General features: G+C 37.0%; 1 protein-coding gene across 2 annotated transcripts in view; it reads left to right on the top strand.

Annotated features, from left to right (window-relative positions):
- The window catches only part of LOC127866959 (BTB/POZ domain-containing protein 9-like), a 33,647-nt gene extending 7,491 nt beyond the window's left edge, over positions 1-26,156 (top strand). Inside the window, exons 2-13 of one of the 2 annotated variants that reach the window (XR_008043183.1) lie at positions 2,227-2,456; positions 3,470-3,605; positions 5,539-5,769; positions 11,771-12,035; positions 14,526-14,745; positions 16,479-16,598; positions 18,482-18,591; positions 18,936-19,125; positions 20,354-20,461; positions 21,559-21,637; positions 22,622-25,656; positions 25,802-26,156. Coding sequence is in view for 1 of the 2 variants with exons in the window: in XM_052407824.1 (XP_052263784.1) it covers positions 2,269-2,456; positions 3,470-3,605; positions 5,539-5,769; positions 11,771-12,035; positions 14,526-14,745; positions 16,479-16,598; positions 18,482-18,591; positions 18,936-19,125; positions 20,354-20,461; positions 21,559-21,637; positions 22,622-23,029 (2,055 nt within the window). In the remaining variant the exon portion in view is untranslated. Of the gene's footprint in view, positions 1-2,226; positions 2,457-3,469; positions 3,606-5,538; positions 5,770-11,770; positions 12,036-14,525; positions 14,746-16,478; positions 16,599-18,481; positions 18,592-18,935; positions 19,126-20,353; positions 20,462-21,558; positions 21,638-22,621 lie in introns of both variants that reach the window. The other variant, XM_052407824.1, reaches the window with a different exon arrangement.
- The last annotated feature ends 1,695 nt before the right edge of the window (positions 26,157-27,851 follow it).

The following is a 27,851-nucleotide window of genomic DNA, read 5'->3' on the forward strand; positions in this document are numbered from 1 at the left end:
TTTGGCATGCATGTGTATCTCATGGAGCTGCACATTTTGAATGGTGAATGGTCAACGTCATCCTTCAAGGTCAAAGGTCAAATTTTTTAAAATTTTATATAGTAAAGTTTTGCAATAACTTTTGAAATATTGAACATAGCAACTTGATATTTTGGCATGCATGTGTATCTCATGGAGCTGCACATTTTGAGTGGTGAAAGGTCAAGGTCATCCTTCAAGGTCAAAGGTCAAGAATTTAAATATTTTATATAGTAAAGTTTTGCAATAACTTTTGAAATATTGAACATAGCAACTTGATATTTGGCATGCATGTGTATCTCATGGAGCTGCACATTTTGAGTGGTGAAAGGTCAAGGTCATCCTTCAAGGTCAAAGGTAAAAAAAAGCGGTGCATTAGGGGGTATTGTGTTTCTGACAAACACATCTCTTGTTTTTCCTTATTTTAGTCGTGTCTGTAATTATTTTAAAGCGTAGTAATGTTAGTAAAACAAAATACTCGGAGCGCATGCGTGTGACCTCATTACGAGAGCCGCGTTCTTAATGTAAACAAAGTGATCGAAATTAGGTCATGCTCGAAATAAGGGAATCATACTAAAGTCCATATGATATAAACGGACTGCCAGAGCCTTTGATAATTTTTGCTATGGCGGCTCTGGGAGTCCATATGTACCCCTTCATAAACACAATCGCAGTTCTGCACACAGATTTCTTGCACATCAAAAGACAGACAATGTTTGATACCATTTGAATAAAGCGATGAATAAACTTCAGAAACACATTACCTGATTGGCAGGCTATGGGCAGTACGGACATTATCCTTTGCATGCAACCTAAAAAAAAAATGATGTTTCAACACATTATTCTTGCTGACATTTTCATTTTAAAATTTGGTACAGTTTAAATATTAAATATCTGTTTGACATCGTTATCGACTTAGATTACATCAACTTCACGATGTGCAAAAGATTGGGGTACCAGGGTTTCCCTGACCCGCAAAAATTGTCTCCACTTTTTCCCGCTGTAAAAACCTTCGGTTAATCTGACCTTGTTAATAATGAAAATCATTTAAGGAACCTTACAACTAAATTAATGCAATTGACTATATCATAACTATGATTTCCTATAATTGAAAAAAAAAACAAGAAGTAACTTCATATAGTGTCAGTAATGAAATTCGCCACTTTGAAAAATCGAACAGCAGTGAAACCCCTGGTGTACAGCGACCTAACCAAAAGCGACACTTTTAGCCTGCAACATTTCCACAGTTTTCTAATATGGTGTATAGAGGGTACGAAAGAATAATGAAGTAAATAAAAAGCAATTATTTCTTGCTTTAATGGTACCATTTGCATGAGTTTGTGGTTAAGACAGGCAAATGTTGATATGTTTTTGCAGTATCAGTGTTCCTTAACCTTTGCAGTATTGATCAAATTTTGCACCTTTGGACAATTGACGGCGCATTGCAACTCTCAGCAACCCTTTGACTTATAAAGCTGTGAGTTGAATTATTGCAACTAGCTGTAAATTATATATTCACTCGCGTAAAAAAAACCCAGATTCCTAAAATGGTTGTGGAGAATTTACACCAGGGCCCTCGTTTGGCACTTTTTTATTTTTACCACTGATTATCGGCGGCTTCCCCCATGAAAAAAGTATACTTTTTTCCCCTTTTTCAGCTAAATTTTTTATTTATTTTTTTTACTTTTATACCTTTGTTGCCAGCTTGTATCATGCTACTAACCTTTGATTAAATGTATATTTATGTAAATCACATTAAAATATAGCAATTTTAGGTGTTGAATGGTTGGTGAAAAGATCTTCTAAAATTCCCCTTTTTGCCCAAAGCGATGCGAAATTCCCCCTCATGAGGGATGTGGGTGGCTTCCCCTGGCGGCAAGAGAGGGCCCTGAACACATTGAAAAGCTGCTTAGAATCTGTTCAGTTTCTTTAGGTCTCATTTTATTGACCTAGGGCCCCCTTTTGCTTGTTCTGTTAGATAAGTTTTTACTTGTCCCAAAGAGTTTGCCTACCTTTAATTTTTTAGCCCTGCCGTCCAAACTTCAGAGGATCAACCTAAGTCTGTATGATGCTTCTTTTCCTGTCTTGAACAGCAGCATGTTCATTCTCAGATATCCCTAGTCTTTACATTCCTCGGCTCAGTAAGTACTATGTATTTTTAATGTTATTTTAACAGGCTTATTATCATGCATTTAATTGTGATTGAAGTGACAACACAAGCAGAAGCAGGCGTCGAAAGGCAATGTGAATATGTGTGACTACAACCACATGAGGTCCTCAGGGGCCCCAAGTGGCTCCATTGACCATGTCACGTCCCTGTCAAGTAACCTTGGTGACCTGATTGACAACTCAGAGTACAGCGACATCACCCTGATTGTAGAGGATAGACGGTTTCCAGCTCACAGAGTGATCCTTGCTGCCCGCTCTGAGTACTTCAGGTAATATTTTGTTAGTTTATTTTTTCATGCCACCAGATTATAGCAAATTTGTCTGTCTGTCCATACAAGATAAACAATCAGAGGGTTTTCTGCTATTTAAAAAGGACGTAAAACGGATCTGATCCCATGGTAAATGGACCAGAATTTTTTTTCCAAAATTTGTCATTTTTATGGATTTAAAAATCCCAATTCGACTAGACTCCTTTTCCCAAAATGGATAGAAAACCCCCTGACAATAAATGTTTCTAAAATAATTCTTCATGAAAAGCTTAGAAACTTGAACCGCAATTTTCAAAATTAACTCATAAACATTATTTGAGAGTCAGTTTTGAAATTTTACCTGCCCTTAACAATTTAAACAAGTCTAACCTTTTGTTATCAAAACAAATGACAACCAAAAACACTGTAGCAATTTATTAACAGAAAAACAAAACATAAGTTGCTCCATACTGCATTCATTGATATTTCTTTCTTTGGGTTCCAGCTGGCTAAATAAGTTTTAACCACTTTAAAGTTTTCCCCACTTTTTAAAAATATGTCACCTCTTTTTTCAATTAGATTGAACTCAGTTCAGAGTTTATTTAAATTTAATTTGCACAATAAAATAGCATTAACTGCATTCATATGATTAAAACTTTGAATTACAGTCTGTAACCATAGCAACTATACATTTATTAATATCTAATTTCAACATATTCAAAGATTTGTCAGAAGTATCAATGTTTTGTAAGGTCATGAAAATGTACGACTTTTAATATTTTTTTGTAAAAATTCGATTTGCCCAAAATAAGGCCGATTGCAAAAAAAACGAAACTTTTCTAAACTTGAGAGCAGAAAACCCATCCACAACAGTTATAAAAGGCTCAGTCTGTATATACTACTATTGTAATGTGAAAATTGGGCTTAATGAGTGTGTGTAAAGTGTTGTCAAAGATTAGCGTGTGACGTGCATTAGACCATGTTTTTTCAGTATGAGGCTTTTCTTAATGAATTCCCCTGATGTCCATTTGCAGAGCAATGCTGTACGGTGGACTGCTTGAGTCTCAGCCAGGAACCAGCGAGATCCCCCTGCAGGACACGTCGGCCAAGGCTTTCGAGGCTCTCCTCAAATACATGTACACTGGCAAGATGAACCTCACTGAAGTCAAGGTAACTGCACAGAAACAACAAACAGTAGATTTGTCAGTTTTGAACTCTATTTCATTTCGTAGGCTATCACAATGCTTTGACACAAGTTTTATTGACATGTTTTGCGTTTTTGTATTGTGTGATTGTGTTCACAGGTGTCTTTTTGAGCTATTTGTCATCTCTAGTAGGAGCAGTTATTACAAGAGTTCTGAACTGCTTGCAACTGGAGTTTATCATTGTTTATTAAAAGTACTGTAGAATACATCGATTTTGTACTACAAATCTAGCAAGAAATTCCACTAATAATTATTTGAACTAGCTGGACATGATACAATGTTTTTGTAATATTATCATCCATCCTAAATAATGAATGCATTAACATCCTGTAATCCAAGTTCCAAAACTATGTTAATACAAACTTATTATATCCTCTTTTACCAATACAACTTTTGCCACTTTGTGCAATGATTATCTTAAGAAATAGAAGGGATAGACAGTGTTATGCTAATTATACTCTGCATTGTTCACTTCATTTACCTCATTGGCTTTTTTTTAACAATTGTAAACCTATTCATTTTATCTCTATTGCATCAACAGCCTAAGGCTTATTCAAAGTCTCTATAACGCTCAAAATCAACGAAAATTTCGTTAAGTATTTCGTAAAATAAAGGTAACACCTTAACAATCAGTGTTCCTTATAGCAATAGCCAAAATTTCAACGCTAGATGTGGTATGATTACATAGATTTTTGTAGATACAAAATGCTCGTTTTTATTTATTTGTGGCCACAATTAATTCCCGCGAATATATCTATTCATACGACACACGAACACCATGTTAGTGTTCATGTGTCGTATGAATAGATATGCAAAACAATAATAAAAACGAGCATTTTGTATCTACAAACATCTATTTTACCAGACCACATCTGACGTTGAAATTTCGGCAATTGCCATAAGGAACACTGTTTTTATGTCCCCCACTAAAGTAGTGGGGGACATATTGTTTTTGCCCTGTCTGTTGGTCTGTCTGTTGGTCTGTCTGTTGGTCTGTCTGTTGCAATAACTTTTGCTATATTGAAGATAGCAACTTCATATTTGGCATGCATGTGTATCTCATGAAGCTGCACATTTTGAGTGGTGAAAGGTCAAGGTCATCCTTCAAGGTCAGAGGTCAAATATATGTGGCTAAAATCGCTCATTTTATGAATACTTTTGCAATATTGAAGATAGCAACTTGATATTTGGCATGCATGTGTATCTCATGGAGCTGCAGATTTTGAGTGGTGAAAGGTCAAGGTCAAGGTCATCCTTCAAGGTCAGAGGTCAAATATATGTGGCCCAAATCGCTTATTTTATAAATACTTTTGCAATATTGAAGATAGCAACTTGATATTTGGTATGCATGTGCATCTCATGGAGCTGCACATTTTGAGTGGTGAAAGGCCAAGGTCAAGGTCATCCTTCAAGGTCAGAGGTCTAATATATGTGGCCCAAATCGCTTATTTTATGAATACTTTTGCAATATTGAAGATAGCAACTTGATATTTGGCATGCATGTGTATCTCATGGAGCTGCACATTTTGAGTGGTGAAAAGTCAAGGTCAAGGTCATCCTTCACAAGGTCAAGGTCATCCTACAAGGTCAAACATCATATAGGGGGACATTGTGTTTCACAAACACATCTTGTTTTTAATTGGTTAAGTTTATTTTTCGAACAATTGTACGACATTTTCGTTGATTTTGAATAGTAATGTTACTTTAAACGCTCTCAAGTCCATTTCCTGGGTAGAACCAGTGCTTAGTGTCTTTCTGGGAGATCAAAACAGTGTGGATTAAACCTGTGACCTCCCGATGACTAGAAGCACTATATCCATAACACCACGGCAACCTTTTTTTTACATTGTTAATGAGCGGCACTCATAAGTGTTTTAGGGAACTGTTACATTTTCTAGGAAGAGCACCTACTGGACATCCTGGGTATGGCACACCGGTATGGGTTCACGGACCTCGAGGCCGCTATCTCTGACTACCTGAAGGCTATCCTGAACATCCGCAATGTGTGCCTCATCTACGACCTTGCCAACATCTACAGCCTTCAGAGCCTCTGTGAGGTCTGCAAGGACTTCATGGACCGCAACGCGACCCAGATACTGCATAGCGAATCTTTTCTGCAGCTCTCTGCGGTATATTTATCTTTTTTTCGAAGAAAATTTTCAGGTGCTATGACACAAATGGATGGGATATAGTTATTATTTTACATAGCTTTGTCTTACTTTTCCATTATTTTGCAAATTAATAATATTTTTTTTGTCAGTCAGAACTTTGGTGAGGTATATGTATTCAGATGTTCGGTCTTGATATCTATACACTATCCTGGATAAACGTTAACATCAGAAATATTGCCGAAAATGTTCAGACATATCAGTATATTCTTTTAGCAAAAGTCATAAACAAATAAAAAAAACACTACAATAACTATTTAAGTAATAAGAGCTCTTAAACCAAATTCTCATAAATAAAATTACTAAAATCCACAATTACTGGTAATTATTTATCCCCCGCCATAGGCGGAGGGATATTGTTTTGGCGTTGTCCGTCTTTCCGTCCATCCGGAGACATATCTTGGAAGTGCTTTGGCGGATTTCATTGAAACTTGGTATGAGTATGTATATGGATAAGAGGATGATGCACGCCAAATGGCATTGTACACCATCTGTTAATAACGGAGTTATGGCCCTTTGTATCTTGAAAAAATGCTTTTTTGAGTGCCAAATATTATACTTTTGTGTCCAGAAGCATATTGGCGGGGATATCAATTCAACAAATTTGCTTGTTTTATGTGTTTTCGAAATTTTTTAATATGCAACACTATGCAACATTAGTGAGCGAATGTTCGAAGCATGTACAAATATTCAGCACAGGTTGTAGTACATTCCTACTGTGCTTGTTAGAAAATATTGTTATAAAATTCAATATAGTCAAATGAAAGTCTTCATACTTATTGCAATAAATAATTGTGTATGATAAAAAGCAGTAAAAGAACCCAAATAAATGGAGGATCACAAAGTATGCACCACCATTTGAAAAATTGCTTGTAACATATTGTTTGTTTTACATGCCTTTAATCCTTATGTGGACATAAAAGCACCATTCATTGTTAATATATTAATCACAAATCAATCATTTATGACACATCTGTGTATGAGTGGATGCTGTCTGCAGTACCCTATTGCTGATCTGAATTTGATAAATATATGTGAACAATAAGGCATTCACATCCCTATAAAACAAGAAATATGTTTGTTTATTTACTTTAAATTTTTAGCTCATCTATTTTTTGAAAAAAAATTATAAGCTATTGTCATCACCTTGGCGTCGGCGTTGGCGTCGGCGTTGGCGTCGGCGTTGGCATCCGGTTAAGTTTTGCGTTTAGGTCCACTTTTCTCAGAAAGTATCAATGCTATTGTATTCAAACTTGGTACACTTACTTACTATCATGAGGGGACTGGGCAGGCAAAGTTAGATAACTCTGGCGTGCATTTTGAAAGAATTATGTGCCCTTTTTATACTTAGAAAATTGAAAATTTTGGTTAAGTTTTGTGTTTAGGTCCATTTTATTCCTTAAGTATCAAAGCTATTGCTTTCATACTTGAAACACTTACTAACTATCATAAGGGGACTGTGCAGGCAAAGTAATGTAACTCTGACTGGCATTTTGACAGAATTATGTGACCTTTTTATACTTAGAAAATTGAAAATTTGGTTATGTTTTGTGTTTAGGCCCACTTTATTCCTACAGTATCAAAGCTATTGCTTTTATACTTGCAACACTTATTAACTATCGTAAGGGGACTGTGCAGGCAAAGTTATGTAACTCTGACTGGCATTTGGACGGAATTATGGGCCCTTTACACTTAGAAAATTGAAAGTTTGGTTAGATTTTGTGTTTTGGTCCACTTTACCCCTAAAGTATCATAGATATTGCTTTCATACTTGGAACACTCGCAAACTGTCATAAGGGTACAGTAAAAGGAAAAGTTGCATAACTCTGGATGTCATTTTTACGGAATTACGGCCCTTTTTTGACTTAGTAACTTTGAATATATGGTTAAATTTTGTGTTTCGATCCACTTTACTTCTTAAGTATCAAGGCTATTGCTTTCAAACTTCAAATACTTTCATGCTATCATGAGGTTACTGTACCTGGCAAGTTGAATTTTACCTTGACCTTTGAATGACCTTGACTCTCAAGGTCAAATTATTAAATTTTGCTAAAATTGCCATAACTTCTTTATTTATGATTAGATTTGATTGATACTTTGACAAAACTACTCTTACCTGACATACCACAATAGACTCCACCCAAACCATTCGCCCGTGCCCCCCCCCCCCCCCCCCCCCCCCGAATCACCCCCCCTATTTTTTTATATTTTTTTTTAAGATCATCTCACAAATGACCACCACACCCTCACACTTTACCCCCCCCCCCCCCCACCCCACCCCCTCCCCCAATTTTTTTTTTTTAAACGGTTAAAAAACAAAACTATTTATTTTGATTATTTTATGTTTGAAATACCGTCCAACCATCGCACCCAAGAATCCCCCCTCCACACCCCCCATCCCCCCCCCCCCCGAATCCCCCCCCCCTCCTAATTTTTTTTTTTTTTTTTTTTTTTTTAAGATCATCTCACAAATTACCACCACACCCTCACACTATACCCCCCCACCTCACCCCCCCCCCCCCAATTATTTTTTTTGAAACGGTTAAAAAACACAAATATTTATTTTTATTATTTTATGTTTGAAATACCCTCCAACCATCGCACCCAAGAATCCCCACCCCCACCCCCCCCACCACCCCCCCCCCACCCCCCGAATTTTTTTTTTCCCTTTTTTTTGCATTTTTGGAACAGAATGTAATAAATGTCCACACCCCCACACAATGCACCCCTCTTCACTCCACCCCTCCCTCCTTTGTGATTGAAAATGAGAGTCCCTTCATCTTTAAAAAGAAAATAGATGAGCGGTCTGCACCCGCAAGGCGGTGCTCTTGTTTATATGATAACCATATCGAAGAAGAGGGGGTATATTGTTTTGCACATGTCCGTTGGTCCGTCCACCGAATGGTTTCCAGATGATAACTCAAGAATGCTTTCACCTAGGATCATGAAACTTCATAGGTACATTGATCATGACTCGCAGATGACCCCTATTGATTTTCAGGTCACTAGGTCAAAGGTCAAGGTCACTGTGACTAGAACCAGTCAAATGGTTTCCGGATGATAACTCAAGAACGCTTACGCCTAGGACCATGAAACTTCATAGGTACATTGATCATGACTTGCAGATGACCCCTATTGATTTTCAGGTCACTAGGTCAAAGGTCAAGGTCACTGTGACTCGACACAGAAAAATGGTTTTCCGATGATAACTCAAGAACGCTTAGGCCTAGGATCATGAAACTTCACAGGTACATTGATCATGACTCGCAGATGACCCCTATTGATTTTCAGGTCACTAGGTCAAAGGTCAAGGTCACGGTGACTCGAACCAGTAAAATGGTGTCCGGATGATAACTCAAGAACACTTACGCCTAGGATCATGAAACTTCATAGGTACATTGATCATGACTCGCAGATCACCCCTATTGATTTTCAGGTCACTAGGTCAAAGGTCAAGGTCACTGTGACTCGAACCAGTAAAATGGTGTCCGGATGATAACTCAAGAACGCTTACGCCTAGGATCATGAAACTTCATAAGTATATTGATCTTGACTTGCAGATGACCCCTATTGATTTTCAGGTCACTAGATCAATGGTTAAGGTCATGGTGACTCGAACCAGTAAAATGGTTTCCGGATTATAACTCAAGAACGCTTAGGCCTAGGATCATGAAACTTCATAGGTACATTGATCATGACACGCAGATGACCCCTATTGATTTTCAGGTCACTAGGTCAAAAGTCAAGGTGACTCGAACCAGTAAAATGGTTTCCGGATGATAACTCAAGAACGCTTAGGCCTAGGATCATGAAACTTCATAGGTACATTGATCATGACTCGCAGATCACCCCTTTTGATTTTCAGGTCACTAGGTCAAAGGTCAAGGTCACGGTGACTCGACACAGTAAAATGGTTTCCGGATGATAACTGAAGAAAGCTTACGCCTAGGATCATGAAACTTCATAGGTACATTGATCGTGACTGGCAGATGACCCCTATGATTTTCAAGTCACTAGGTCAAAGGTCAAGGTCACAGTGACAAAAAACGTATTCACACAATGGCTGCCACGACAACTGACAGCCCATATGGGGGGCATGCATGTTTTACAAACAGCCCTTGTTGAATAACATATTCTTGTATGAATGCTGATTCTCACTCAGTATCAGGATATTCATAATTCTAACATTCAGATATTTGGTGACATCCTTAGTTGACAGTTATTTTGTTATGTCTGAACTGTATTACCAGATAACGGTGAGAGAAGCAATAACATGTTGTTGAGTGACATCATGATTTTATGGTAATAAATTATCCTGATAATATACAGGTTTTTTTGGGGGGGTTGTGGGGGATGGGGCCTTTAGCCCTTACATGGGAGAAATTTTACGCATGATTTTCGACTTTGGGGGAAAAATTGTGCGCGTTATTTCCTTAATGGGGGAAATATTAAGAGTCTTACTTTTATTGTTAAATGGGTTATTTTCTTCATAGATTAATGTTTCTGGTTAATTTACATTTCATTAGACAATTTTACAGTGGCATTGCCCTGTTTTTCTTCCCCTTTAACATTTCCACTAATGCTTCCAATGTCTATGTCCTCCTCTGTCAATAACTGCTTTGGCCCTGACAATTACACATTGAATAAAGTGAATGTTCAAACGTTTTATATACACTTTTAATATTTAACATGTGTACTTATCAATCACAAGATGTTACCAGCAATTGATAGGGTGGGCTAAATAAAACACCTGACAAGTATCTAATATTGCAATCAAGCTGTATCTCAACCAGTGATAATTTTAAATTTTTAACTTATGAGCTTTGAAAGTGCACATGTGCTGAAACCATGAGCTTTTTCCAAAAACAATGAGCTTTGTTGGTTTTTAAATTAGTTATAAAAAAACTTTGAAACATCAGCAAATTTTAATGATTCATAAACATTTTAATTTCTAGAAGAAACTGTTAAAACTAAAAACTTCGATGATGCTACATGTTTATAACCTTCGGCAATTCCAAATGCAACCTTCAAAGTTTATTGATCTTGACAGGGTTTTAATTGTTTAGGGTGGCATTTTGACAGTTCCAAAAGCAAAAGTGGATGCGAACGTTAAGATGTTTCTTCGTCGTCTTATTCAACCTTATGGTTCTCGCAAAAAGCAGAGAACCAGTATGAAACGCAGATACGAATGACTCAGTATGACGTAGTACACATATAGCCGGTGTTACAGTAAAAATCACCTTTTGCGTTCCGATAAAATGCGGAAAAATTCGGGCCGTGTTAAGTATTGACAAGTATCTTCTTATGGAAGAATGGGATGGGAACCATAGTTGGATGGGTACAGAACAGTGTTTTGTACGATTTCGAGTGAATTTGTTGTAAAATTCAATTGTTTGGAACTGTTTTATGGAGGGGAAAAAGCTTCTGCTGGGGGAATTTTAAGGTCGGGAAATGGGAAAAACCAGCCTAGATTGCTGGTGGAAGACGCTGATATTTGGGGTTTGTTATATAAGGTAAAAAAACCCTGATATATATCATTAGTGAAGCTGCAGGGTATGAATTTTGTTTTTTGCATTATGAAAATAATATGAATGGTCTGCATCCAAAATTGTGAATCACATGATTGTTAACTTCTATCTGTATGGCTCAGTTTTTACTAAGCAAACTCTTATTCTTATTCCACTCAGAAGCAAAGTTAAAATGGCTATGGTATATGACATCATATGCAGCTAGTATAAAAGCAGAACAGTCTGTGAGTAATTTGCAGTCTTGTGCAGGTTTTATGCAGTTAGCAGCTCCTCAGTATCTAAGACCCGGAAATGAAGCCTTGAAAACTTAAATCTAGTAAGAAAGATCTTTAATAAAATATAAATACCTAAGGGACTGCAAATGTGTCAAAATGGGTATCTGAACAGGCAAGGGTAAAACAGCTAATAGCGTCTAAGATTTTATCTTTTCACAGCATTCAGTGAAGGAGCTTATCTCCAGGGATTCTTTCTGTGCTCCGGAGATCGATATATTCTCGTCAATCCAGCGGTGGGCAGACGAAAACCATGGCGAAGACCCAACCCCGATCCTGGACTCTATAAGACTCTCCCTAATGTCAATGCATGAACTGCTGAACTGTGTCCGTGAAACATCTCTTGTATCTGCTGATTCCATACTCGATGCCATTAAAATGCAGACAGAATGTCGGAACATGGCCTTGAAATTCAGAGGGTTTAAATGTAAGAAGAAATTCTTTATATTAAATGTATAGGAAGACAATAATGCTCTCATGGCGCCTGTCTTTTTTGATGAATATCTTAGATTGCCATGTGAAACATTTGACTTTTTATTAGCTCACCTGTCACTGAAGTGACATGGTGAGCTTATGTGACCGTGTGATGTCAGGCTTCCATATGTGCGTGCGTGCGTCTGTCAACAATTTGTTTGTGTAGACAGTAGAGGTCACAGTTTTCATCTAATCTTTATGAAATTAGGTCAGAATGTTTATATTGATGAAATCTGGGTTGGGATTGTATTTGGGTCATCTGGGGTCAAAAACTAGGTCACTAGGTCAAAAACTAGGTCAAATAATAGAAAAACCTTGTGTAGACAATAGAGGTCGCAGTTTTCATTCAATCTTTATGAAATGTAGTCAGAATGTTAATCTTTTGAAATCTGGGTTGGGATTGTATTTGGGACATCTGGGGTAAAAAACTAGGTCACAAGGTCAAAAACTAGGTCAAATAATAGAGAAACTTTGTGTAGACACTAGAGGTCACAGTTTTCATCCAATCTTTATGAAATTTGGTCAGAATGTTTATCTTGATCAAATCTGAGTAGGGATTGTATTTGGGTCATCTGAGTCAAAAACTAGGTCACTGGGTCAAAAACTAGGTCAAATAATAGAAAAACCTTGTGTAGACAGTAGAGGTCACAGTTTTCATCTAATCTTTGTGAAAGTTGGTCATAATGTTCATATTGATGAAATCTGGGTTGGGATTGTATTTGGGTCATCTGAGGTCAAAAACTAGGTCACTAGGTCAAATAATAAAAAAACTGTAAACAATTTATTTGTGTAGACAGTAGAGGTCACAGTTTTCCTCCAATCTTTATGAAATTTGGTCACAATGTTTATCTTGATGAAATCTGGGTTGGGATCGTATTTTCGTCATCTGGGGTCAAACACTAGGTCACTAGGTCAGAAACTAGGTCACTAGGTCAAATAATAGAAAAACCTTGTATAGACAATAGAGGTCGCAGTTTAAATCCAATCTTTATAAAATTTGATCAGAATGTTTATCTTGATGAAATCTGGGTTGGGATAGTATTTGGGCACCTGGGGTCAAAAACTAGGTCACTAGGTCAAATAATAGAAAAACCTTGTGTAGACAATAGAGGTCACAGTTTTCATCCAATCATTATGAAATTTGGTCAGAATGTTTATCTTGATGAAATCTGGGTTGGGATTGTATTTGGTTAGTCAGGTGAGCGATTCAGGGCCATCATTGCCCTTTTGTTTTGTTTGAAATATTGATGACTATTTAATATTAAGAGGAGGTAAATTTTCCCATTTTTATATTGACAAAAATAAGGTTGGCTTCACATTGATTCATACATATTCAATGAATCAGTGTTTAAGAACATACAAGTCAAATATTGTGGGTAGATTCTCAAATTATCCCATGTTTTGTGAACAGATGGCGGACTGGTTTTATGTCTTTATGCATGAGCTGCTTTTGAAAAGTTGGGATGTAAGAGCATACAGAGTTTTTTGGTAGTGGTTGATTTTAAGATTAAGTGAGATTGCGAAAGACAATCTATATCTAATCCACTTAATTAGGAGACAAAAGATTTCAAAATCTGAAAAAGCTTGAAAATTCTTGTTTTGATAAGTTAAAAAAAGGTTTTCTTTTGGACTTTACAAAATGTAGAAACTGGAGTAAATACTGGTGTGACATTGTAAAGCCTCACATTAATATATGAGGCATATTTCCCCTCTATTTTGGCACTGTACATATTTAAGGCAGTGGAGGAAAACTTAATTGTATTGCTATTGTAATTTATTAATTAAGCCTTGTTCTGAGAAAACTGGGCATACGCACTGTGCGTAAAGTGTCGTCCCAGATGAGCCTGCACAGTCCACACAGGCTAATCAGGGACGACACTTTCCGCCTAAACTTGATTTTTGGTAAGGAGGGACTTCCTTGAAACTAAAAATACAATAAACAATGAAAGTGTCTTCCTGATTAGCCTGTGCAGACTCCACAGGGCTTATCTGGGACGACACTTTACACACATGCATTAAGCCCAGTTTTCTCAGAACATGACTCAATTTGAAACTTTGGCAGGCCCCCTTGTTTTCAAGCAGTGCCAGATGCTTCAGCAGGTCCTCTTCATCGGCCCAGGAGTGTTTTCTTCAAATCAATTGAGCCTTGTTCTGAGAAAACTGGGCTTAATGCATGTGCGTAAAGTGTCATCCCAGATTAGCCTGTGCAGTCCGCACAGGCTAATCAGGGACGGCACTTTCCGCCTAAACTTGATTTTCGGTAAGGAGGGACTTCCTTGAAACTAAAGATACCATAAAAGCAGAAAGTGTCGTCCCTGATTAGCCTGTGCGGACTGCACAGGCTAATCTGGGACGACCCTTTACACACAAGCATTATGCCCAGTTTTCCTCAGAATGGGACTCAATTTAACCAATCAGTGCCTAATTTTTTTTCTACCTCTAGTGCCGGAGGAAAATGTGGCTACCACTCGACATGGTGCTCAGGTTATTAGGGGGGAAATGAAAGCAGCATTGTTGGATGGAGACACAATAAACTATGACCTTGACCGAGGCTTCACTAGACACCTCATAGATGACAACAACGGCCAAGGCATCGTTATCAAGCTTTCTCAGCCTTACATTGTCAACACATTCAAACTGCTTTTATGGGACAGGGATCAGAGGTTTGTTTTTATGTTTTGTTACATGTACAAGCGTACAAGACTAAAATGTTTAATTGTTAGTAACACTGCCAGCCAGAGCATGAGTGATCAATCTATTTAAGCTACAAATTATTAGTGCTGAAACAATACGCCAAAAACCGTATTGCAATATATTGTCAGTAACAAAAATCCATATTGCAATATATTGCAATTTATTGCTAACTTGTACCAGAATTATAACTTGCCAGCTAATCACCCAAACCAACTTAATTACACAAACATAACCTTTTCGTCTGCCATTTAGAGAACTATTATAAAGGCTGACAAGAAGAATAATAACAGGAAAGAGGATTGTGGATGTCTAAAAGCCGGTTGTGTAACTCATCAGAATTGTTATTTTTTGTATTTCCATAAGCTTCATCTTAAATTTAACAGTATGACATGCAAAAGCAGATCTTGCAGACTCCCATGTAACAACTGTACTCCGTATAATAAACTTTTTAGAATGCTATTTTTACGCAACAATTTATTTTTACTCAACAGTAAACACCGATTTGTTTTGTTAACTTTATATCATTATTTTGGATGGCTTTTCCTGGACGAAATGTGGATGAAATTTTGTAGAATTTTCGTACCGGTATGATAAAAATCGTATCGCAATTCAATATGCGGATTGCGTATTGCGATATATACCGATATACCGGTATATTGTTGCAGCACTACAAATTATGTGGTACATCTTTCATATGGTTAATTATTTTTACGACCCCTAGAGTTTATATTATGGCAGGGTGTTTGATTGCAATATATATAATTGCATAAAGATGTTTAACAGGCCCAATGCAAACACTGAAATTGAAAAAATTGTCAACCTTTAAAAGCATGACCCTGAATAAAAGTGCAAAGCAAACAAAATATTACAGATAGACATGCTATTTGGATTGTTTCCAAAACATAGCAGAAAAATCCAAGTCAGATGATACTTATATTATTAATTTCAGATAATAGTTATTTTAATCAATTGGCTCTTGTCACTGTAAATGACCTGCAGCTACTGACTGTGACTGTAATACACTTGTAAATCATTTATGATTGCTGGCTTAACATTTCATGGTTTTTGAATAAATGACTTAAGTTCATGTTTTGTTTTTTTTTACGGAAAAAAAAAGTTTTAAAGTCTTTTAAACGCTCAAAATCAACAAAAATTTCGTAAAGTATTTCGTAAAATAAAGTTAACACCTTAACAATCAGTGTTCCTTAAAGCAATATCCACAATTTCAACGCTAGATGTTGTATGATTACATAGATTTTTGTAGATACAAAATGCTCGTTTTTATTTATTTGTGGCCACAATAAATTCCATTTTCATTTCCTGCGAATATATCTATTCATACGACACATGAACACCATTTAAGTGTTCATGTGTCGTATGAATAGATATTGTTGCGGGAAATTAAAATGGAAAAACAACGAGCATTTTGTATCTACAAACATCTATTTTACCAGACCACATCTGGCGTTCAAATTTCGGCAATTGCCATTAGGGACACTGGTTTTTAATTGGTTAAGTTTATTTTACGAAATATTGTATGAAATTTTCGTTGATTTTGAGTAGTTATGTTACTTTAATTGGTCTTTTTGGTCACATTGGATATGTTTGTTTTTAGTAAGTGGATTTGCCAATCACAGGAATAACAATGATTTATGCCAATCCCAGGAATAATGATGATTGAGATTATCTCTGTGTGTTTCAGGTCCTACTCTTTCTACATCGAGGTGTCAATGGATGACAAGGATTATGAGCGTGTCATAGACCACACCCAGTACTGGTGCCGATCAGAGCAAATCCTGCACTTCCAGCCAAAAGTGGTCAGGTATGTTGGTTTTTATTTTGTCTCAATGTCACTGCAGCACTTGTATTTTACATAAATAAACTCTGAAAGAATAAATAAGCATTATTCAAGTAATTAACAAAATATGCAATACTTCCACAAAACACAGTGTTTTGACCAATTTAAAAGGGTGACAGTAGATTTTGAAACCAAGGAGCCAAATGAAATCTTGCTTGAACATAATATATGAGTGGTCAAAATGTAAATTAAGTTATGTTCAAACTATTAGAGGTCATTGGAGTTTTATTTTATACACCCAAAAGAGGAATATAATAATCACATCATCTGTCCTTTCTTTGATAGCCTGTCCCATTTCTTGTTTGAAGTTTAAGCTTTGAAACGATTTAAATGAAACTTAATGTAATGATTGACAGCTTTTAGGGATTTGAAGACAACAGGTATCTAACTCTGACTACAGGATTAGCACAGTTATTGCCTATTATCAATTATCTTTTGCACAGCATAACTCCCATAGTATTGAAGGTACATGTATTTTAATAAAATTGTGTAGATTTATGGAGGACAACGCGAGAAAGTGCAGAGTACAAACACCTTAAGTCTCTTTTCAGATTTTGTTTATGTCCCTCACCACTATATATTGTTTTTGCCCTGTCTGTTGGTTTGTTTGTTGGATTGCGTCAAACTTTAACATTTGGCATAACCTTTGCAATATTGAAGATAGCAACTTCATATTTGGCATGCATGTGTATCTCATGAAGCTGCACATTTTGAGTGGTGAAAAGTAAAGGTCAAGGTCATCCTTCAATGTCAAAGGTCAAATATATGGGTCAAAATTGCTCTTTTAATATACACTTTTGCAATATTGCAGACAGAAACTTGATATTTGGCATGCATGTGTATCTCACAGAGCTGCACATTCTGAGTGGTGAAAGGTCAAGTTTATCCTTCAAGGTCAAAGGTCAAATATATTGGGGGACATAGTGTTTCACAAACACATCTTGTTTTAGTTATTGCATTTTGCTTAATTTGTATGTAGTCCTTTTCTTCTTTTGCATATCATTATACCCCCATTACCATTGGTGTCATTCATTGTGAGAATTTGAAATCATTTAGCACATTTGTTCACCATCATTGGCCGGTGTGTCACGCGAAAGAATTATATCGATATCTCCAAGGTCAAGGTCACACTGTGAGTTAAAAGGTCAAAAATGGCCATAAATGATCATTTTCCAGGCCATTAATATGTAATTCATTGTGAGACTCTTAAAATTACTTGGTACATTTGTTCACAATCATTGGACAATGTGTCATGTGTAAGAATAGGTCAATATCTCCAAGGTCAAGGTCACACTTCAAAAGTGAAAAATGGCCAAAATGAGCTTGTCCGGGCCATAACTATGTCATTCATTGTGAGGTTTAAAAATGACTGTACATTAATTTTGTTCACAGTCATTGGACGGCATGTCATGCTAAAGAATTCAAGAGTGCAATGGTCAAAATGGCCATAAATAATAATGGCATAATAATTCTTAAAAATCGCCATCAATTAGATTCTCTTGTTTTGTGAAGACATCATGCAAAACAGTCTGTGTCAATGCGGCAGGTGGGGGTAAACATCATCGTCTGTGACAAAGCTCTAGTTACTCCTGAAGTATTGAGGGTATTCAAATGAAACTTCATATATGATAGAGGTCTAAAATGGGAAGTGCAGGGTGCAATAACAATAATATTATCTTCAGGTTTTGCATAGTAATTGCCCTTTAGTAAACTGTTTTGTGCAGAGCGTAATTCTCTTAGTTTTAAAGGTATCAAAATGATGAAATTGAAAGCTTGAGTCAAAATGCATGATTTTGCATCGTCTTAAATGTACACATTTGTAACGAGTTTTTGATCATTGATTCCAGGTATGTTCGAGTGGTGGGCACCCACAACACACAGAATAGAGTATTCCATCTAGTCTCCTTTGAGTGTTTGTACACCATGAAAACATTCAACCTTCATGATGGTCTCATTGGTGAGTACAGCATCAGACTGAGCAGATATCCTGTATGGGACTTGTTAAGCATAGATCTTAAAAGTACATAGATGTCTTCTCAATGCTAAATTATTTATAATGGTAAGGTAATAATGTCATGAAAAAGTCATGCTAGATTGAAGTAGTGGAACATAACATACATGGTTTAAAAAGCATTTTCTATTGGTGTACTCTATGTTTTGTTAGTGTTTTTAAGTCCTGTGCTCATTTTTGTACTTGATGCCTTGGTTTAATCTATTATTCCCATGTTCAGTCAATTTCTCAGTTTATATTACATGGTTTAACCCTACATTTCTAACCTCTTTTCTTTACACACTTTCCAGTTCCTAGCGAGAATGTTGCAACTATAGCCAAGAAGGCCTGTGTTATAGAAGGTGTAAGCAGAAGTCGTAATGCTCTGATTAATGGTGACACTCGTCAGTATGATTGGGACTCTGGTTACACCTGCCATCAGCTCGGCAGTGGGTCCATAGTGGTACAGCTACCGCAGCCGTATGTGCTGGACTCAATGAGGTATGTCGCTGTATGAGGTATTATATGTGGGCCTTGCTCTTTGAGAAGGGGCTTAATTAATGTGCTTTTTCAGAAAAGAACATATAAATATATTTATATGAGGCTCATATGCACCAGTTGAGGGATAATTGGAATTAAGTATGCATAAAATGTTAAGTTTTTGTCCCAAACTATTTTTAAATTTTCTCAAGCAATTAAATTGAATCTTCAAACATCATATGTCTTCACCATGAAGTGCAGATGTGCGGGGACACTTTATCTCTAGTTACCCACTCAAGCAGTGTGGTGTATCAGACATGTTTGTGGAAAAGCTCATGTTACACCTGTTTAATTTGTTTTATGGTGGTTGTTAAAGTGATATTATGGGCATTTTTCACTGTTGAATTGAGCTTAACAGAATTAACAGGTCAAAAGAGTTAGTTAAAATGTGGTTACTGACCAATTATCTGCAACTCATCTTGCTACCAGTTGTTTATAAAAAGATATTTTTTATTCGATTTCTTACGTGACTCACCCAGTCCTCTAAGCCGAAATGATCCGTAAACATAATTGTGTCTTTGTGTCCGTATGAACGAATCTGCACTATAACTAAATTTAGGTTCAGATCGTACATGCATGACCAGTTGTCAAACGAAAGTACGGTTGATATTCAAATGCATTGTTTTCCTCTTTCCGGGATATTGTTGAAGTATGTTGATGCTGCATTAACAAATATAAGTGTATATGAAGTGAAAACACCAAAAATAAACAACGGTTGCGATAGACACCTATAAACTGTTAAATGCCCATAATATCACTTTAAGTTACCAAAGCTTTATCATATATAGCTCAATCTCATGTTTGAGTTACACTTTCGCAACAGTTTTTCTTGCTTGAATGTGTTCTGTAGAAAAATATGTTTTTCAATGTCTCAGAAAAAAAACATCACAAATGTTAAGGAAACACACAGTCAATAGTATTATTGATCAATGTTAACCCTTTTCCGATCAGAAGCGAAGTATAAATGGCTATATGCAACCAGCATAAAGCCAGAACAACCTGCGGGTTACTCGCAATCTGTTCAGGTTGTATGCTGTTTGATGCTTATCAATATCTTTGGATTACAAATAGTGCCTTAAAAATAAAATCTTGCAATAAATGTCTTTAATTTCATTTTATTTCTAAGGGACTGCAATGCCTATCTTAGCTGTAAAGGATTAAGATACTGACATGTATGTTCACATTTCAGACTGCTGCTGTGGGACTGTGATGACAGGAGCTACGGCTACTACATCGAGACCTCTGTGGACAACAGCAACTGGGAGCTGGTAATTGACAAGAGGAACGAGTCCTGCAAGTGAGTGGCCCGTGTTAGATCATTGGAGCCTCATTTTGGGAAAAGTGGGCTAAATGCATGTGCGTCAAGTGTCATCCCAGATTAGCTTGTGCAGTTTGCACAGGCTAATCAGGGACAACACTTTCTGCCTGAACTGGACTTTCTTTTAACAAAAAATTCCATTAAAGTATTTTCTGATAAGCAAACTGCACAGGGTTGTCTGGGGCCACACTTAATGCATATGCATTCAGCCAAGTTTTACAAGTACAAGGCTTATTGGAAATAAAGTAAGGGAACCAGGATGAATAACGGACCCTTGAAAGCCAGTCAGACCCAGTTGTTCAAATTTGCCCATTAGTTAATGAAAAACGCACATAAATATGTTATCAGTCGTTAGATTTATTACTGTCTAAAATCAGCACAAAGTATTATTTGGTTATGCAGAAGTTTAGGCTAATATATTTAGTTAAATATAGAGAAATGTTCTCCAAACTTTTTCACCATGTTTAACTAATATTGTTGCAATGTTGAATACAGTATATGTCCTTGCGCCACTCAACAATTGGCTACAACACCTCAGTATATTTTATAGAACATTCAGTTTAGGCACAAAAAAAGCTTGATATTTAAGTAGGCAAAGTAGAGAATAGGAAAGCTGAATATGCCCTCTGGCTATCTTAAATGAGTTATATTTTCAGTGCAATTTTCTTATTAATACAGAATGATGAAAATAATGTGTTCATGATATGATCCAGTCAGTCAGGGTTGGAATTTCCTGATAGTCATTCACATTAAAACATGTATGGTGCAGGGACATGTATGATGCCCATTTAATGTATTTAAACCAATGCTATTTTGTCAGTTGTCTACCATGTCTAGCTGATGTCTGTTTTACAACATGTCCATCCATTAGTTCACCATTTTGGATGGTCACTGGTGCAAAAGATTTCCATACTTTTAAACTCCCATGACAATAAACTTAATGGATTAATTAAAAACACATAGTTATGTATGATAAAAAGTAAACAAGTATACTTAAGTGTAATGAATACAATTTTACTGGAGATCTTTACATGTACATATGTACATTTTCACTGACACAGATTTTGTATGTACAGGTCCTGGCAAAATGTAACCTTCCCTATGAGAGCTGTGGTGTTTGTCAAGATTGTAGGTACACATAACACGGCAAATGAGGTGAGGAAATTGGTATAGGAAACATATCCAAGTTTTCAATGTTTTCAGATGGCTGCAAAATGGGGTTAATGCCATAATGCTTAGCACTAGGCCTTTTATGGAAATCAAGGGCCTCTGCAAAAGATATCAGCTAAAATGTTTACGGTATTAAAAATACTAATAGCATAAAAAACGTTTTTGTATATAACAAATCAAATATTTAATTTCAATACACTTTATTAAAGTTAATATTAACCCTTATTCTTTATGCTTTTTTTTCACCCACCTAGTTGCTTTTAGTCTAGAATTTAATAGGGAGGGCTTGTTTTTGATAGATAAAAACCTGGGATTCTTTTGCCCACTTTTTTGTTGATTAATGTATGGCACTCACAGACTGGGCATTTATTTTGTTATGCTATAAAACAGATAAATTACAGATTAATGTAAAGCACTAAAGTGTATGGGCATGCTAACAAGTGTATCACTTTACAATAGCTTATTTTTTATGCCCCCGGATCGAAAGATCGGGGGTATATTGTTTTTGGCCTGTCTGTCGTTGTATGTGTGTGTGTGTCCCAAAACTTTAACCAAAACTTTAACCTTGTTCATAACTTTTGCAATATTGAAGATAGCAACTTGATATTTGGCATGCATGTGTATCTCATGGAGCTGCACATTTTGAGTGGTTAAAGGTCAAGGTCATCCTTCAAGGTCAAAGGTCATAAAAACAAATTCAAAAACTTAAACCAAAACTTTAACCTTCTTCATAACTTTTGCAGTATTGAACATAGCAACTTGATTTTTGGCATGCATGTGTATCTCATGGAGCTGCACATTTTGAGTGGTGAAAGGTCAAGGTCATCCTTCAAGGTCAAAGGTCAAAAAAATAATTCAAAGCGGCGCATTAGGGGGCATTGTGTTTCAGACAAACACATCTCTTGTTTTTACGATTTTGCTTACTAAACTTTGCAAGCCTTTATTTACTTGTCCCATTCCCATCTTCAGGTTTTCCATTGTGTCCATTTTGAGACCCCTTCACAGGCTGCCAAGCTGGCACTCACCTCCCCAAGCCCCAAAAACCCTGGTCAAGCCTCTGACAACCAAAGGTCACAGGGTCAAGGTCACAGCTCAGGTCAAGGTCAACCCCCGACCTTGACCCTCAGATTGCCGGGGAGCCCACGAGGGGCAGTTCAAGGTCTTGGAGCTGGTGCCTTTGCTGAACCGATGGAAGGGGACGCAGTGGCAGGCATAAGCCTGTCTCGAAACCTCACGGCAGCCTCGATGGATGTGAATCTTAGTGTGGACGGTGGCAGGAACATGTTTGATACACCAGAGTCTGAGCAACAGGAAGTGCAGAGAGAGGAGGTGGAGGAGGAGCAGGAGGCCAATAATTCAGACTTTGAAGGGAGATAAATCTTGGTAGTGGTAGATCATCTGAATGTATCTGACTGTGTTATCTGACTGTGTTATCTGACTGTGTTACACATGGGTCTCACTCTGAGAATATGGCGCTAAATACATGTGCATAAAGTGTTTTCCAGATTAGACTGTGCTGTCTACACAGGCTAATCTGGGACAACACTCTGCCTGAACTGAATATTCTCGCTAAGAGAGCCATTCTTTAAACAAAAATTACCCTTAACGCTGAGCAATGTCGTCCCAGATCAGCCTGTGCGGACTGCAAATTCTTATCTGTGATGACACTGTATGCACATGCAGTAAACAAAGTTTTCTCAGGGCAAGGGCTCATATTTATTATGCTGGATTAATGTTTAATAGCAGTACTGCTTTATGATTCAGTTTAATAGCAGTACTGCTTTATGATTCAGTTTAATAGCAGTACTGCTTTATGATTCAGTTTAATAGCAGTACTGCTTTATGATTCAGTTTAATAGCAGTACTGCTTTATGATTCATCTTATAGCTTTGTTTTAGGAACTAATAGTATTTATGACATTCAGCATTGCATCAGAATTGTATTCATACCTGCATGAAACCCATTTTCAAATTTGAAAATGGTTAAAGGATACAATAGTGTAACTATATGTGTCGTGTTCTGAGACTTCTGGTACTTATTCGGCAAGCGTCATTATGAGGAAAACTCATTCGAAATGAAGTCGCTGAACTTGCTCTTAATTTTGTCGGAGTTTTTTTGTGTGATTTTACCATTTATCTTATTTAAGTAATATAAATATTGGCATAGACTAGTACTTACTCGAATGTTTTAGCAAACAAATAGTTTATTTTGACCTTTTAATGTCAATGAGCTGAGTTTTTACTCCCCTTTTGCCAAAGTTGGCCATCAAAATTTTATAGCCACACACAATTTTTCAACATATTTTGATACTGATTTCAATTTGATGCGAATAATAATTAGCATTTATAATAGCATTAATTAATATGTACCAATGATCTCTTAGATTAGTTTGAAAATGGTGTAAAAACATGGCTGTCAAGGGGGCGTGGCATTTTTTCTTATATAGCTATAGTAAAACCTTGTTAACACTCTATAAGCCATATGTATTGTCCGATCATCATGAAACTTAGTCAGAAGATTTGTCCAAATGATATTTTGGACAAGTTCAAAAATGGTTCCAGTTGCTTGAAAAACATGGCTACGGGGGGCAGGGCATTTTTTCTTATATGGCTTCATAAATCTTCATAAAACTTTGTCAGAATATTTGTATTAATTATATCTTGGATGTGTATGAAAATGGTTCTGGTCTGCCAGGTGGTTCACTATTAATGAAACTTGGTAAGAACATTTTGTTCTAATGACATCTTGGGTTGCACAGAACAGGTCAGTTCCTTTCCTCTCAGGTGAGCGACTTTGGGCTTTCAGGCCCTCTTGTTTAAACATCATCTACTAAATTACCCCACCCCACATTATACCCCCCTCTCACCCCCCCCAACCCCCCTAGTAGTCGAGCGCCCTGTCCTCTGACAGCTATTGTTGTAAGCAAAGTTTGATGTTTGGTAAGGGGGGTCAACTCAAAATATAGGCCACCAGGTCAAATCTTACCAAAAAAAAATCACTCCATATGCCAGAGTTTTGGTTCAATAATGATGAAACTTGACCAGGATGTTTGTCTGGACAATATCTAGGTCAAGTTTAACGTTTGGTAAAGATTGAATGAACTGACTCCTCTCAGGTGAGTGAACTAGGGCCATCTTGGCCCTCTTGTTCTACATATATTATTAAACTTAGGTAAGCCAGGCATGTTTGTGATACGAAAATGTCAGTTTACTTTTGTCTCCGTATTTTGAACATACGCCATGATGTCAGTTATATTTTTGCCCCCCTTCGAAAAGAGGGGGTATATTGTTTTGCTCATGTCAGTCCGTCCGTATGTCCGTCCACCAGATGGTTTGCGGATGATAACTCAAGAACGCTTTGGCCTAGGATCATGAAACTTCATGGGTACATTGATCATGACTCGCAGATGACCCTTGTTGATTTTGAGGTCACTAGGTCAAAGGTCAAGGTCACGTTGACCCAAAATAGTAAAATGGTTTATAGATGATAACTCAAGAACACTTATGCCTAGGATCATGAAACTTCATACTAGGTACATTGATCATGACTCACAGATGACCTCTATTGATTTTCAGGTCACTAGGTCAAAGGTCAAGGTCATGGTGACCCGAAAAAGTAAAATGGTTTCCAGATGATAACTCAAGAAAGCTTTTGCCTTGGATCATGAAACTTCATAGATATATTGATTATGACTCGCAGATGACCCCTATTGATTTTCAGGTCACTAGGTCAAAGGTCAAGGTCACGGTGACCCAAAATAGTAAAATGGTTTCCGGATTATAACTCAAGAACGCTTATGCCTAGAATCATGAAACTTCATAGGTACATTGATCATGACTCGCAGATGACCCCTATTGATTTTCAGGTCACTAGGTCAAAGGTCAAGACGACCTGAAATAGTAAAATGGTTTCCAGATGGTAACTCAAGAACGCTTAGGCCTAGGATCATGAAAATTCATAGGCACATTGATCATGACTCGCAGATGACCCCTAATGATTTTCAGGTCACTAGGTCAAAGGTCAAGGTCATGGTGATTCAACTTAGAAAAATGGTTTCCGGATGATAACTCAAGAACACTTACGCCTAGGATCATGAAACTTCATAGGTACATTGATCCTGACTCGCAGATGACCCCTATTGACTTTCAGGTCACTAGGTCAAAGGTCAAGGTGACATGACACAGTAAAATGGTTTCCGGATGATAACACAAGAAAGCTAACGCCTAGGATCATGAAACTTCATAGGTACATTGATCATGACTCGCAGATGACCCCTATTGATTTTCAGGTCACTAGGTCAAAGGTCAAGGTCACAGTGCCAAAAAACGTATTCACACAATGGCTGCCACTACAACTAACAGCCCATATGGGGGGCATGCATGTTTTACAAACAGCCCTTGTTTTAAGTAAAATACATTGTTTTTGTAAGATTGTGTTCATGATAAGTTTTGTTATCACAATCACATTTAATTGTTTATGCAAAATAAACCGTTTGACCATACAAGTGAAGTGGTTGTTAATATTTGATAAGATGTTACCCGATATATTTTTCGTAGAAACAGTAACATCAGTTTCTCTGTACGGATAGGTCACAAATAGAATGGGCGCCATCGGTTTTTTATATTATCCCCTGCTGAATTTTTTTTCGGAGGGGATATAGTAATTGGTCCTGTCCGTCCATCGGTCCGTCCGGCTGAAACTTTGTCTGGAGCATAACTCCAAATCTATTCAATGGATTTACTTTAAACTTAAAATGTAACAGATGGCAACTAGGAGAAGTGCAGTGACCAAGAACCATAACTCTATCTACCTTGGTTTTTTAGCTCACCTGAGCGATAGCTCGGGGTGAGCTATTGTGATCACTCACCGTCCGGCGTCCGTCCGTCCGTCCATCTGTCTGTCTGTCTGTCTGTAAACAATTTGTAAACATCTTCTTCTACTAAACCATTGAGCCAATTTCAACTAAATTTCATGTGAAGCATCCCTAGGTCATGGGACAAAAGAATTGTTAAAAAAAATTCAATTCAGATTTTCAAAAATTTTAACAGGGATGACCTTTGAAGGCTCCCCTGAAAAAGTTGTTCAAAGAAATTTGATTCGTCAAAAAACATGGCCGCAGGAGCTCGTTGAACTTTGCATGTTTATTCGTTTTTGCCTATTTTGGGAAAACTTTCAAAAATCTTCCACATTTTTTGTCCGATCCTTTCCAAATTTGCACAGTGTCTTTATATCAATGAGGACACAAACCCTACAAAAAATGAGCATTATTGGTCCATGAAGTACAGAATTACCTCCCCTTGAATTGAGAAAATGGTATTTATGCAATAATTTTTCATCCTATTCTTTCCAAACTTGTAAGGATTTAGCATAGTTCAAACAAGGGAAACAACTACGGTTTATGCATGTTCTTTTTATTACAGATTTGCCTCCTGTTATTTCATTCAAAATCTCATTTTACAGCAGAGATTCCAAATCTGACCTGTAAATGAGCCCCATATTTACTGCCAGTGCTAGGTTACCTTTTCCCATTTGATCATTCTTAAGTATTGGTCTTGTAATGCTGCTACTGCTTCTGCTACTGCTACTGCTACTACTACTACTACTACTACTACTACTACTACTACTACTACTACTACTACTACTACTACTACTTCTACTACTACTACCACTACTACTACTACTACTACTACTACTACTACTACTACTACTACTACTACTACTACTACTTCTACTACTAGTACTACCACTACCACCACCACCACCACCACCACGTCTACTATTACTACTTCTACTACTACTGCCACTACTACTACTACTTTTACCACTACTACTACTACTACTTCTACTACTACTACTACTACTACTACTACTACTACTACTACTACTACAACTACTATTACTACTACTACTACTACTACTACTACTACTACTACTACTACTTCTACTACTACACCACCACCACCACCACCACCACCATTCACAGTGACAAAAAACGTATTCACACAATGGCTGCTACTACAACTTATAGCCCATATAGGGGGGCATGCATGTTTTACAAACAGCCCTTGTTTCTATGGGATTTTAACCACAACTGTTCATGTTTATCTCCGACACATATTTTTAGGTCACCTGTCATGAAGTGACACGGTGAGCTTATGTGATCGTGTGATGTCCAGGCGTCCGTTGTGCGTGCCTGCGT

The sequence above is a fragment of the Dreissena polymorpha genome, chromosome 2 (assembly GCF_020536995.1).
Source record: "Dreissena polymorpha isolate Duluth1 chromosome 2, UMN_Dpol_1.0, whole genome shotgun sequence".
Classification (NCBI taxonomy): Eukaryota; Metazoa; Mollusca; class Bivalvia; order Myida; family Dreissenidae; genus Dreissena; species Dreissena polymorpha.